Source organism: Pocillopora damicornis, chromosome 11 (assembly GCF_964200805.1).
Source record: "Pocillopora damicornis chromosome 11, jaPocDami1.2, whole genome shotgun sequence".
Taxonomy (NCBI): domain Eukaryota; kingdom Metazoa; phylum Cnidaria; class Anthozoa; order Scleractinia; family Pocilloporidae; genus Pocillopora; species Pocillopora damicornis.
In genome coordinates, this window is record NC_142680.1 from 18,443,103 (window position 1) to 18,458,377 (window position 15,275).

The 15,275-nt window shown below is 38.8% G+C and overlaps 2 protein-coding genes across 2 annotated transcripts; one reads left to right on the forward strand and one right to left on the reverse strand.

Annotated features, from left to right (window-relative positions):
• Positions 1-754: 754 nt before the first annotated feature.
• On the forward strand, positions 755-8,148 carry LOC113683351 (uncharacterized). Its single transcript, XM_089186627.1, has 3 exons — positions 755-823; positions 5,796-5,908; positions 7,206-8,148. The coding sequence occupies exons 2-3, from the start codon at positions 5,830-5,832 to the stop codon at positions 8,033-8,035; spliced, it is 909 nt and encodes a 302-aa protein (XP_089042753.1). The 5' UTR covers positions 755-823; positions 5,796-5,829; the 3' UTR covers positions 8,036-8,148.
• Positions 8,149-10,104: 1,956 nt separating this feature from the next.
• On the reverse strand, positions 10,105-13,990 carry LOC149037944 (putative carboxypeptidase X1). Its single transcript, XM_089186628.1, has 6 exons — positions 13,686-13,990; positions 13,193-13,334; positions 12,674-12,937; positions 11,970-12,237; positions 11,075-11,134; positions 10,105-10,237 (listed from the first exon to the last, which is right to left on the reverse strand). The coding sequence occupies exons 1-4, from the start codon at positions 13,899-13,901 to the stop codon at positions 12,119-12,121; spliced, it is 741 nt and encodes a 246-aa protein (XP_089042754.1). The 5' UTR covers positions 13,902-13,990; the 3' UTR covers positions 10,105-10,237; positions 11,075-11,134; positions 11,970-12,118.
• Positions 13,991-15,275: the final 1,285 nt, after the last annotated feature.

Below are 15,275 nucleotides of genomic sequence, written 5' to 3' on the forward strand. Positions count from 1 at the left end.
GAGTCCAAATCGGACATATTCTTTGACAAAAATAATTTTTATATATGGATTTCAACCTGTCAACGACATGAAACTAAGAACATGCGGTCTGAGAACCATTCAAATGATCTTGTAACGGAGATGATTTACCACGTTTTGCGGACTCTCTGACCACTGAGATGATGAATATCGTTGTCGATGAGGGTACAGACCACGTTCAACCATCGTCGATTTGTTAACTTTGTGGCCGGTGAGCGTTTTTTTTTTTTTTTTATCATAATTTTTTTAGGCGCGAAACTCAGTTGCTAAAGGTTGATTAAACTCAAAGCCTGATTAGAAAAGTTTAAAGTTTAGCTTTCGAAATGTCACCTTTCCCTTTGTTTTCATTTTTTTTTTCCGAAAAATTGTGAGAAACACGTTGAACTTCATAACCTTTACGTAATTTCCCAGCAGGTGGTGTCAAATGTAAAGAGTGTGCTTTGAATCGCCGAAGGTTGGTGTACCGCAAGTCAAATGTCTCAGACACACTCCTTAATTCTGTTCTGCAAGGATTTTCCAGTCTTATCCGTGTAAAACTTTACGGCATCCACAAAGAATCCTGTAAACTACGTTATCTTAATTAAAAGTGTCAAGAAGGCTACTTCTTTTTTACAAGAAACAATTATAGCTTGTGACAATTTTTAAACAAACTGCCAAAAAGCTAAGTACCCAGAGAGACCAACAAAAGGAAACCAAGTATTCTTACCTCATTTATAAGTAATTTAGCTACGACTATATTTATTCGTGATTTTCGATAAAAGCAATTTCATTCTTCCGCGTCTTCGAGCGACTTAGATACCAAAGAGTGAGTACCAATATCACCTTTATTACCTCTATCATAATTGGTCAATTTCTACATTTCAATACCCAGATATTGGACATGTTTTATTTTCAAAAAATTAATGATGTAGAAGTTTATTTTCACACCTGCGAAAAATACTCCCTGCATATCTAACCCACGTAAAGACAAAATTTTCTTCTCTGTCAGCTAAACTTTAAGGCTCAAGTTACGTAGTAACTACAGAAAAAAACCCTTTTTGACGTGAAAGAAGGCTCTAATACTATACCGCGGACGATTCCTGTTGGGATTTCAAGTGCAAAAAAAAAAAAAAATAAGACAGTTCGAGGGAAACTGCGATAAAAAATCAATTACTATACCACATCATTTCTTTTTGAAACCGCCCCAGCAAAATGATGTAGTTTTTTAAGAATGCTTTGTATTTATATATAATGATATCTTTTAATTTAACCCCGAAGAGTGACTAGAATCTTATATCTTATCTCCGCGTAGTATCACTACTGAATCAAACACTAATATCGTCAGAAAAACGAAATGATCACCAGATAAAGAAGTCCTTAATTGTGGAAAAAGCTATGAGCGGCCGTCACCGCCAAAATACAGGCATAATAAATGGTTTATAATGAACAGAAATGGTCTAATTGTCTTTTGGAGAACGGTTTATCTTATCTCGAGAGATTTATTTAAAATACAAAAGGACAAGTCGCCTTTGGTCAAATGAAATATTCAAACAAAAGATGGTTTATACAATTTAGAAACTCTGTAGCCACCTTTGTCGAACTGATTCAATGAAAACACGATTGGCCAAGTGTTAACTGAAATGGTTCAGTGTCAAAATGACAAACGGTTCAGCTAACTGTACTTTGGTTCAGTGAATTAACACAAAGGGTTCAGAGTACATGTAGTGTGAAGTGGCTTAAGTTAGCGGCAAATGGTTAATCGTAAGCCGCAATGGCTTTGTATCGCTTCAATCTACTCACCGTAAAGTGAAATGGTTTCGCGTGATCCCAAATGGTTTAGCTTGACCTCAAATGGTTTAGCGTGACGGCAAATGGTTTAGTAAAAACCGAAATGTTACTTCAGTTGGTTTACGCAGTAACCGCCAAAAATACAAAAGTTAAATGGCCAAGTCAAGCTTGAAATGGAACAGTCTATGTGGGGTCTTACGTCACGATCCTTGCGTCATTCAGATCGAATTTGGCGCAAATTCGCCGGAACGATCGCGTTAACGGGGTATTCGCCACGCAGAAATTTTTTTTGGGATCACTTTCTGAAGGAGCTTAGAAACCAGGCTCAACTCAGTAGCCAAGCCTACTGAATTTGTGCCCAAGCCTTTTCTTGCTTGCGTGACCTTTTTTGTCACGTTAGAGAATACAAAGGAACTTCGGCGAGTAGTAAACACAAGCTCAAATTTTTAAAGCAGCAAAGAAGAAAACTTTTTGAGACTGGAAGGTAAGTAAGTAAGTATTTTAGTGTTTTACAACCTAAATTTAGTGTTTCCTTTCGTAATTTTACAACGTACAGTAAATTGTCAAATCAATAACTCGAAAAGCTTACAGCTAAAATTTAACTCTTTATTAATAACCTTATACTTTCTTGATCTGATATCTCAATTAGCGATAACACCAGAAGTAATTTGCTTTTGTGGTATATACTATATGTATACCTTACTTGTTGAAGTACGTTGTCATGAAATAATGCACTTAGCAACAATTAATCTGATTACACAAAGCTGAGTCAATGTTTAAATTGTTCCCTGGACTGCCTTGACATCTGAGGCAACTGATAATGCAATTTGGGAGTGGTAGGGATGCTTACTTCATAGTGGCTATGGCTGCACCTGTCCTTGAATTTGCCCTGTTGTTTGTAATAGATTTTCCATGCATTGTCTGTTATTTTTTCAGGAAATTTTAGTCTGCAAGAAGAAAATTCTTTTACAGAAGAATCCTTTTCCTGTAAAAAAGTATTTGGTTCAGTTACGTAGTTCACCGAAAGGTTAATTTTTTTTGCCTGCTAGGATTTCTTTTAACATTGAATACATTTTCAAGACCTGTACTCGACGAGGTGCACTTCTTGCGATTGTTCTGCAACCTAGCGAGTCCTTCGGAAAAACGTCACCGAGAGCAGAGCTAAGACACTATTCAGAAGCAAGTATTTTCTAGGTTTGAAATTCCCTTCGGTTCCATTTGACGGTGAGTAGAGTTTAGAATTCTCGAAGAAAGCGTATTTTAGCCAAAGGCAGAAGATTCGTATTTGAACGGAGCGCAGCCAGATAAGGTAATATTCTTTCACGCGAAAATGACAAAAAAAATAGGGTTAACAGATAACTTCCCATTTGTTTTTTTCTCGCGCAAGTAACAAAAATGTTCCCTTCCCTGTCCCCATCCAATCGCACTTCAACCAGTAGGGGGAGGTGAGTATGGAATTGTAAACAAATCATCAGAAGGCTTGGTTACCTAATTGAGCCTGGTATCTAAGCTCCTTCAGAAAGTGATCCCAAAAAAAATTTCTGCATTCGCCACGTCGTCCACTAGACGCTCAACACAGGAAGAAATAATTTCTTTAGTCTCGTCTGCTAGACTCAGAGAGCCTCACTCCGGTAATAATCATTTTTTATGTTGCCTATTTTCGCTTGTTAACGAATAAATTTATACCCTCATCACCTTGCCGCAATATCAATCAGTAACTGATATTTCGGATGAAACCGTTTTATCGAGCTGCTGAACGTTCAGGAGCTTAATAATCAGTTATGGAAAATGAAATTAAGCCTAAGCTTAGTTTTCACAAAAATGTATTTTCCTATTGTTTCAAACCATATATTTTTGTTAATGTCCAATTTTTATGGCCACTGCCTCCTATGGAGGCGAAGCCATATTGTTGTCCTATTGAGTGAGTGAGCAATGGTAACAAAGGAATACGAACGCCCTGTTAATCCACAACGAAGTCTGCCGATTTTTACCCGATATTCCTCGCTCTTGGCTTTTTTTTGTTTCGGAACATCTTCGGTCGTCCAACGCCTAGTGACGATTTCTTCGAATCGCTTCGAATGTTACACGGAATATTGGCAGGTGATCATACTGTTTTTCGGTGCCAACTTATCGTTTGTCTCGTTATGTCTTACCGAAGACGATAAACATCTCACAATCATTTCAGAATGGCGCGTGAGAAAAGAGAAAGCTTTACCTTGCAGAAATGTCCTAGAACGACTGATCGGTCCATCTTGAAAATTTGGAGGAAAATTTTTTTCTTTAGAGAGAGAACATCTTACCGTTTGAATCTGCAAATTATTTCCAGTAGATCTGAAGATATAATTTTTTTTAGTTCTAACTGTGACACTACAAAAGTTGATAAACATCTCAAAGTAGTCACAGTAACGTCTCCGGCACTTAATGGAAAAAAAAAGACTTTTTCCTTGCAGAAATATCTAAATAAGTTTGATCTGCAAATCACATAACCCCTGGTTCTTTTCATGGCTCCAAAAATTTTGCCATATCAGTAGCCATATGCAGTCCTAATTGCCTATTTTTATAGTTTGTAAAACAGGCTAAGTTAAGCCGCAGGTATTAGAAATTTTATCTTGGGGTCGTAAAATTTCTAATAGTTGCGGCTTAACCATGTTGGGAGTTCAAATTGCTATCAGCCAGTTTCAAATTGTTCTTTTGTTCTTTTCAGTTTCTTACAGTGAAAACTGCTGTACTTTAAATGGAGAATTTTGACCATGGTTACGCCTAACCATGGTCAGAATTCTCCATTTTACTACCTCAAGATAAAATAAGAATCTGAAACGAAAGGAATGATGACAAAAATACAGATAAAATGCATCATATTACACGACAGCACACTTACAGTCTAGACAATCAGAACCATTGCCAGGAAACGTGATAAAGCGATTCATTGTTTTAAGACGACGAAACTAAAACTAAAGGACGCCTGAAAACTATATAGTTAAAAACTACAAAGTTATAAATAGTTTATAGTGAAAACTGCTTTACTTAACATGGAGAATTCTTACCATGGTTACGCTGACCATGGTAAGAATTCTCCATTTTATTACCTCAAGATAAAATAAGAATCTGAATACAAAAATACTGATAAAATCCATCATTTTACGCAAAAGCACTTTTAAAGTCTAGAGAGTCAGAACCATAGCTAGGAAACGTGATAAAGCGATTCATTGTTTTAAGAAGACGAAACTACAACTAAAGGGCGCCGAAAAACTATAAAAACTGTAGGGTTGTTACGTAAGATCCCACATAGACTGTTCTATTTCAAGTTTGACTTGTCCATTTCACTATTATATTGTTGGCGGTCAGGGCGTAAATCAACTGCTGTAACACTAAATCATTTCGGTTTGTGCTAAACTTTTTGTTGTCACGCTAAACCATTTGGGGTCACGCTAAACCATTTGGGGTCACGCTAAACCATTTGGGGTCACGCTAAACCATTTCACTTCACAGTGAGTAGATTGATGCGATACTAAGCCATTGCGGCTTACGATTGACTATTTGCATTTGCTGATAACTTAAGCCATTTCACACTACTCTGAACCGTTTGTGTCAAGTCACTGAACCAAAGTACAGTTAGCTGAACCGTTTGTCATTTCGACACTGAACCATTTCATTTAACACTTGGCCAATCGTGTTTTTCTTGAATCAGTTCAATAAGGGTGGCCACGCAGTTTCTGAATTGTATAAACCATCTTTTGTTTGAATATTTCATTTCACTAAAGGCGACTTGGCCATGTGTATTTTAAATAAATCTCTCGAGATAAGATAAACCGTTCCCCAAAAGACAATTAGACCATTTCTGTTTATTACAAACCATTTAATATGCCTGTATTTTTGGCGGTAACGGCCGCCCATAAAAAGCCCTTTCCCATTTAACACCATAATAACTGTGGAGATGACAATGTTCAGGCTATGCCGGGGTTGAAAGAGATGTTTTGTTTTCTTTTGTTTTTCATCATCATTTTATATAGGAAAGTACTTCTCTTCAAAAACTTTAGTCTTTCAATGGCTGTTACTCCAGTAATTCTCATAATCACCCTGTTGACAAGCGGTATGGCTGCTGAAGACGAACATAGTGTTGACGGTAAGAAATCTTGAAGTTTACCAATTTATACTCTTGTGAAAAATGAATAAAAGTTGGGAAGTGGGAATGAGATTTATTCGCGAGAGAATATCAATAACCCCACGTTCACTCCCGTCTCTGAAAATTTCCATCGGTTATCTCGGAAAACTGCGTAATCACGTATAAATGTGACCTGCTTGCATAATGGCGAACTGCTCTGTTATTCCTGTCGAAGTGTAGTTGTTGCGAAGTGCAGTTGTTGCGAAGTGCCGAGTAACCGCTCCTCTAGTTATCACCCGCGGAGAGTACACACGATGAAGAGCGTTACTTCTGCGATGTTGCACTTCGTAGAGTTGATATCAAGGGAAAGATGAAAGTCGCGTCTCACGAAATCATTCAGCCACTGGCTTTAATATCAATCTTGACGATGAAATGCCTTCCATAAAACTTCCGACAGTCGTGAACCTTTTCGAGGGAAAACATTGTGCCTACTCAAAAACGTGAAATTTAAGCGATTAAAAAATACAAATTTTCATTTAGTTTCGAAATTTAAGAGTCGCCAAATAAACATGACTCAATTGTTAAGTCATGACACATCATGGAATAAAAAGGCAAAGGCTGTTTTCGTAATGAGCATTTCTTCGACAATAATGACCAAGAAATGAACACAGAAAGTTAGCTAGGCTCGTGGCCTGCATCAGTGACCCGCCTTGCTTTAAGTGGAAGTATATTCTGATAACTAAACAGTTTTTGTATCCATAATTAGAAATAATGCATTCAATTACGATACTACCAGTGTTTTGGGACTCCAAATATGAACCCAATATTTAAAAGTTGTCCTTAAATAAATTTAAAACTCGGCGATGTACATGTGCGCCGCCATTTTGAATGTTGAATAGCTTTTTGGCCGCTTACCTTGGACGTAACGAACTCGCCCCGATCCTTTCCTCCATTTCTCCATTCCTTTGCTATCAGGATGCAAACATTAAGAAACCAACCAAAAAGGCAGGCATTTCGACTTCAATGACGACAACAAGTCAGGTAGCTCTCTATAAAAGCAAGTTGCAATTCTCTCCAGGTTACAAACTTGCCGTTCAAAATGGAGGCGTCCATAAACGAACGTTTGATAAAGTTAAAGACGCCTTTCTGAAAACGCCTTTGGGGGTGTATTTTTATAAACACGTTTCAGTGGCGGAAATGAAAATTTTCAGGTTTCTGGGATCTACTTCAACTTTCAAAGGGTGGAACAATCAGTTGGAATCACATGCAACAATCAGCTGGATTGCGCAATTTGTTCAAATGTCCTTTTTTGTCTCAGTTTCAGGGATGCAACCTGCAACAAGTGCCAACGCAAGCAGCTTAGAGAAGCGCTCCTCTTCCCGCTTTGATTGTAGACGAGCAACATTCGCCAGAGCCACCCTGCATGACTATCTCTATAGGCATAATTGTATTCCAAGAGGATGGGAATCATTTTTCAATAGCCGTAATGTTGAACGAGATCTACGCGAAATTTCAAATGTTCTTGCACGCGATGCAGGACGGTATAGGATACAGCCTGAACTGGCCAGTATATTTAACGCTTTCGCTGTTACCCTCCGAGACGTAAAAGTTGTTATTTTAGGTCAGGATCCAACACCTCAGCCAAACCAAGCAACAGGCTTTGCCTTTAGTCTGGTGCCAGGTGTGGATCCGTATCAAGTTCCCGCTGTCTTTAACATGCTCGTGGAGTTGGGGTGGGAAGGATTCGACGTTGGTCTGTCAAACGGGGATTTAACGCCTTGGGTTCGCCAAGGAGTCTTACTTCTCAATGCAGCATTAACTGTCCGACAAAGATCCGCAGGGTCTCATCAACAAGTATGGGCCGTCTTCACGCAATTAGTGATTCAACAAATCTGCGCCAGTGCTCGACCAACGGCATTTCTTCTTTGGGGATCTGAAGCGAGGGGTGCAGCTTCCTATATTAGTGGAAATCATTACATCAAGTCCGGAGGGCACCCAAGCCAAAGGTCGACTTCATCACAGCCATTCTATGGAAGAAATTACTTCCGCTGTGCAAATCGGTTCCTGCGTCAGAATGGACGTAGTGAGGTTGATTGGCGGCTGCCTGAGAATCGGCACTCATCGGCGCCCGGATGGGCGAGGTGTTAAAAAAGGCTGCCGCCAGTTTTCCTCTATCTGGAATTATCATAACTTTATATACCATATCACCAATGATAACAATATAATAATCGTTCAATAAATTTATACCACCCTTACGACGAGTAGTGAAGTTGTAGCGTTGTCTAATCTCAAAATATCGCATTTCATGTCTTTTCCTATAGCCCAGTATCAATCAAAAGGTTTCAAGAGTGGCTTGGCGGTATATTTATAAGAACTAAGTCTATGTATGAATGAAAGCATTGGTTTGAAAATGTCACAAAGTGGAAGCTGATACCTTGCAAAAATTCTAACGGAACATTCGTTGGTCATATCTTTGTACGATTCGCCACCCCCCCCCCCTTTTTGTTTTGTTTTGTTTTCAATTCAAGAGAAACTATATACTAGCATACAATTCAAAACGTTATCATCCCAAATGTAATTTTTGGGCCAATTTCATTCTCAGCCACGTAAAAAAAACCAACAGTGCTTTAGCGTGGTGTATACTCTTATTTATCGACAATGATATTTGTCATCACAGTGGTCAAAATTTGTTGCTGTACCCGGTGAGTTTATAATATTCAAGTCAAAATTTCGGAGTCATCCATGTTTGAGAGCTGAAATAAGCATTGCGTGACACATTGAAGCAAGCAGCTTTATCTGTACTCTTCGACGACAAATAAGCCAATCAGATTACGAAATCACTGCTGGTTGTGGTAATGGCGGAGCTCGCAGAGCGTAGCCCCATAATTATACAAAATAGTAGTAACCCATCAAGTCGAAAAAATTTGGATGTACGACTGTACGACCGTACGACCGTACAAGGTGCTACTTTTAACATGCGTGGTCAACTGTACCGCGGGCACGCCAACGCCACGGCTTCGTCCAATTGTCCAGTGGTCAGTGCACTGGGCTCCGAGTCGGACGACCCGGGTTCTAGTCCTGGCCGAGGCAAGGCGTTGTACCCTTGAGACGTGCGGGAAAAAAGATGCGAGCTCCGCTTTTAGGCTTGGCTAAATCTATATATTAAAAGTGTCGTGTAAGCTTAAGGTCCATAATATTGGTAACGCAAAAACTAGGCTGCTGTATTGAGAGGGGAGAGGAATGTGTTAAGAAACTTTACAAGGGCCAAGTTACCCTCGTCAGAATTTGCTGTAATGTTTTTCTCCCCCCTCAGTCAATACTGAAATTAACCCTTGACACCCAAAAATCAGTTTAAACATTCTCATTATTAAGCTCTATACATTTCCTAAGGTGCTGACAAGGAGAATGTATTAAACAATCATTTAAGAGCTCCTTTAGTTGGGAATCAGTTCCTTTATTCTATCTTGGCCTTAATTTGTGATTGAGGCATGATATTGTAAGGAGAAATTAGATGCTTATAACTCTTAGGGGTTAAAGAGTTACGTCATGACGGACGGTGACATGGAGAGGGCAACCAGAACTGAGTTAGAGATGTAATTTTCATCAGTTGGCACGCGGTCCTGACTGGGTCGACCGCATACTGCAACAGTGAAGCAGGACAGTCTGGCGATGTCTCACGAATATGAGTTCCTTTTCATGCATTGGTCCGCAAATTTTTTCAAGTTGAAAACAAAACCACTTAAAATAATCTCTTAAAAGTAAATTTGCATTTCAAGAGCAGTCCAGTGGATTATTCTCGTCTCCACCAATTAAAGTTAAACAAAAAGACTCCAAATTAAAATTACCGGGAGAAAAATCTCTTTTCGGGCTGTTGAGCATGGCATGATATTTAAAAAAAGAGGTGACGAAAGCTAATTATAAAGCTTACGGGTCATGTTATCTTTTCATCCAACCTCGAAATCGTATCAATCTTCGCGATGAGTCATGAAGTCTCTTTGTGTCGCACTTTGATCTTAACGTATTTCATTTCCTACCGTTCTGAAATGTGTTGGATTTATTCTGATAACTGGGGTCTCAATCTACATGCTGCTACATGCAAGTCTGTATGTGATCCCTGTTGTAAGCAGTAGTAGCCGTAGTACTTTGAGTATATATGAAATGGAAAGACAGGGAAAATAAAAAGCATCAACAACAGCAAATCACGAGAATGAGGTGTCGGCAGTTTTTGAATTGATGGTATATTTTACTTATGATAATAAAAACAGAACACAACCAAAAGCAATGTCCCAATCGTCAGGGAGGTAATAGATATCGTCAGCAGGATTATGATCAGCAATCGAAATCTTCCCCCTGAAAAAAAAATTCAAACAGTAAAAGTGAGTCTATGATATCTTTTTCCAGGTTATATCATCATAATTATAAAGAATTCTACTACAAAAGAAATAAAAAAAAGGTTTTTCTTGTTCATCGATTTCTTATAAGAGAATTTGAGTCAAGATCTCCATGGAACAACTGTTGGTAGCCATAGATTTCACTTTAAACGGGTCATAAAAGGTCGTGGCGCGAAATGTTTAATGGGGGGGGGGGAGGAGGGGGACAAACCGGGAAAATGCCGGAAGTACCCCTCTGAGGCAATTTTTTTAGATTGGCCCTCTCTTTGGGTTTCGATCACTTTCCAACAATCAGGTGTGGAGATTACATAGAAAGATATTGGGAACAGCACGCAGAAGATTGTACTTCAAGTTGATTTCCTTTGTTTGATGAGCGATTTGTTGCAAAGTTTTAAAGGCAATATAAGTAAAGTTCAAATCATCTTCCCACCACACCAACGAGAGGTGACATTAAAAAAATTTGTTTGGATACTTTGTGGGCGGAGGAGAGGTGGGCAACTGGCCTTCTACCTCTCCGCTAGCTAGCTACGGCCTTGCATCCGGGATAAATTGGGCTCCTTGGAACCAAGTAGTGGTGATTTATGTCATCAGTTCTCAAGTTTCAGCTGAGTTGTGAAATTTTGGTTTATCACAGTGTCATTGATGTACCAAATAGGTCCTGAATAAAACGCTGAATTGTAAGTTTGGCAGCCTTATCAGTCGAACTGTGTTTCAGAAAAAATAGTTCGGACCTTGAGATCTTGATAGTAATCGTAGAAGAAGAGGACGGGGGAAGCCTTTTATGTGATTTACTTACGCTCACAACTTTCGTCAGCAAGATTACTGCCCTTTTCACTTATTCCTTTTTCATTGCCTCCTAAAAAGTAGCAAAATCAAAGGTCACCATGACTTCATGCCGTGACAATTGACAACACGACGTCACCATGACGTCATGTCGGGATCATTAACAACATGACGTCATCATTAACAACATTTTGTTTTGTTATCGTACAAAACGAATAGATTCTATGTTGCCGTACGTCTGTTACCTTGCGTCTATAAATCAGCCGTTGTTAACGAAAACAGTCCATTCCAAAACTACTCTCATCCACACGATTATACAATACTATTTCATGAAATAACAATCAAATTGTAGAGTTTCTAGGATAACTGACCCTCCACTGAGAGGTAAGCAATGCGCGACATTATCTGTTCACCGATGCCATTTTCTGCCAGGCAGCGGTATTCCCCCTCATCATCCTTTGAGACACTGCGCAAACTCAGACTAACACCACTCGGAAACACCTTTGCGCGGTCACTCAGCTTTACCCACGTGATGTTTAGTTCAGGATTACTTTCTTTTACAACACAATTCATTGTTACATTTTCTCCTTCCACTGCTGATTCATCATGAGGGAAATTTGTATCAAGTGATGGTGAATCTGAAGAAAAAATTAAGATTTCCTTTGCGGAATCTACCGGCTGTGATCAAAATTATGGGCCTTTGCCTTGTCCGGGATGGCGATTTTTCATCCGCCATGAAGAAATATTTTTTTTTTTCGTTTCATAAAAGGGTATCTCTTCCTTGCAAGCCACATTGGTTGGTGAAAATAATGTTATTTTACCAAAATTTTTAAAGTTTTTTTAAGAGTAGCAAAATGGTTTCTTTTTGTCATTACAAATGCATTTTAAAAGAAAGTCGATGAACTTACATTGCACGTTCAGGGTTATCATACCAGAAGTGAGTTTTGGACCAACTCCATTTTCAGCCACACAGAAATAATTCCCTGAATTTGATCTTGAAATGTTGGAAAATGTCAAATGTACTGCATTAGAAAGAACTGTGTCATTCCCAGTCGCACTATACCAGGTAAGTATTCGGCTCTGGATTAGCCACCGTAACGTTACACTGAAGACTCATTTTAACGCCTTCAACGATTTCTTTGGTTTGGTTTTTTAAATCAATAAATGAGGGTGGATCTGAAAAAAAAAGAGATAAAGATTTCCAATTCGTTTTAAAAAGATTGTGAATTTTGGGTTTGGTCTTCGAATAAAATTTAAAAAAAAAGAGCATTTTTTCTTGCTCGGAAATATTGACGCATCATAAGGCGGTATTAAGCATAAAGCTTGGATGATATTGTGCTGTAATCACACTAGCGAGGGAAATGAATTCATGGACTTACCAGCGTATATGCATCTAAATAATTTCTTCCTTCCCCCACTACCTCCACCTGTGGCCAGGCCTCTTTTTAAAAAAGTGAAACAGAATCAAACGACGGACCAAAAAGAAACAACAATGGCTAAGAGCGTGTGATAATAACACCTACAGCGAATGGAAAAATTTTTGCGGATTTTATGTTGAAAAACAGGCCTTGACTTGGTTCTGTTAATTAGAATCCTTGATCAATACACTTACACCACACAGTAACATAAGCTATTGGCGACACAATGGCTTCCACTCCATTAGTTACTTCACAACTGTATGCTCCTGTGTCAAGTCTGGTTGCATTCACGGTAAGGTTTTGCCCTGCAACCGGAAATGATCTTTCATTTCCACTTTTCTTCATCCAAGTGACATTGAAATGGTTCTTATTTCCCAAAAGAAGGCATCTTAGAGTAAACTGTTCTCCTTCCAGGACGGTTTTGTTTCGAGGGAATCTAACATCAATGGCCGGTAACTCTGAAAGCCAATCGAAGTAAGAATGAGCACATTGCAAACAAAGATTATTCCTGCTGGAGAAAACTTTGGCTCCATTTCCGCTGATTTCTTGTATCTGGTCTCCGATCGCTCCGAGAAGGTTCGGGCCTAAATCCTCAACTATGACATTTGCAGTCCACTGGAATTCTACAACATTTATAGTTTCATTTGTTCCACCTTGATTATAGTGTCGCATTTTTATTTGTTTATAATCATGAAATAAATGTAGTATCTTACCCCTTCCATAAACTTCCATCCTCAAACATGGCCAAGCATTCCATGTTAAAGGAATTAATCGCAGAAATCTTGCAACAAAACTCCAGTTACCACTCAGTTTATTTCTCACCACAGTATTTCCATCAGAGTTACCAGAGAATATCTAAATTGATATAATAATAACATAAGAAAAAAATTCTGATGCTCTTTATTTTTGCATTTCAACGAAACTTATCAACTGATAGAGATTGCAAACTTGCTTTCACCCCGACATCTAAAGAGAACATCATGAAAAGCAATCATTGCATTATCATTCCTCCATATAATTCATCAGCTCTCTCTCTGACTGCTCGCCGTTAGCAGTTTATGCTCCTAGGTGGAGAGACGCACTGTAAAAGTAAGGTATATTTCCCAAGATCACAACAAAATGACGCGTTCAGGTCTCGAACCCAGACCTCCAATGCGCCAATCAGTTCAATCCCAGGTCTCCCGGCTTCATGAGCAGAATACTCACCCCATTTGTTTCATTCTGCTGTGCTCTAAACCACGTGGATTCATTCAGCGAGTATGTAATGTTAAAGCTAGACACAAACCACGTGGACAGCGTGTGGTGCCCTTGAGTATCAACCGCGCAGACTCGGAAAGGCCTCGAGAAATCCACTTGGAAGTACTCGGCGCCTAGGCTGGCGGTAGCCGGACACCACTCCGAATTTCCCCAAAGTTTGGCCATATAAGGTTCGTTAAAACTCGCAGACAAGACTGACGATGCATTGAAATTACTATCTGGCAATGAGGCAGTAATGGGGACATCATACGGAGAGCACCCTTGAAATAATAAAACGTGAAGTGTTCATCGCAGCTCTCCGTTATGAACAGAAACCATGATATTTAGGAGGAAAGAAAGTTGTCAATTATGTAGAAAAGGAATTCTACAGATTATTTCTCCACAAACTGAGGAAATGATATCAATAGACAGGCTACAACCTCCTAAAACAAGGAAGGTAAATTAATTTGGTTAGCTAATACTTGCTAGATACTACACTACTGTGTGACATTTTTCAGCAAATATTTGGAATTATATCAGCTCCCCTCGTATGGAATAGACTCTATATCTATCTATTGAACATATAAATGGAGTAGAGATGAAATTATTGTTGGCTATAAAAAGTGAGAACTTTAAGAACACATTGACAGGAAAAAGAGCAGGCAATTTTGGACTATCCATCCAATAAAAAATTGAATATGAACATTGTGGTGGGGTAAAGAACAGATTATTGTCGGTCAAAAGACTTTCTCGTGAGAGCTTGGAGAAAACATCGCAATTTTAGATCTGATAGTAGTTGAATAACCTGCGCACAAGTCTGTAATCTGTCAAATCACCTCAAGATCCTTGAAAACGTAACAATGATTTTTTTATCTTTAAAAAAAAGCTTTTATTTGTTTTTATTTCGTTTGCCTTTTTCGGGACAACAAAAGCAGCGACGACAAGATGCCCCAAACGGAATGCAAATTTTTCTAGTCCAAGAAGTGCATTAACATTGTACTTTTGCATACCATGAATCTATGAAAGAAGTCCAGACAGTTATGAACTATTACCGGTTCATAACTTATTCATAGTTTATTCTACACTCTGCGATCTGAATGGCAGAATCAAGAGGGGAAATTTTGAAAAGATGATTCTACTACCAATTTCTCAAACAAGTTTCTGTGTGGTAATGGAAAGCTCACGGGTTCAGAAACGCCGTGCCGGTGTAACTACGATGTAAGGCTAAAGTAAAACACTGTAACATTTTGTGCTGAACAAAGACATTTACAGACGAACATTTCAATTGTAACATGCTTCATAAAAACGTTCTTGTCGCCCGTATTGGTGTAGGTAACAGCTTGATTTCGAGTGCAGTTTGGTGTTTTATCAAATAAAGCGAGAGTGAAGTTTTCAAAGAATTTCATTAGCACGATGGGCGAGTGCAATTTGTAGTCTTTGAAAAATCGGCACCAAATTGCACGAGAATCATGTTGTTACAAGTTATTAATTTACATGAAAAACGCATCACAGTAAGTCAAGACGGACGAAATTTTGGCAGCGCGCGCGCTATTTGTTGTT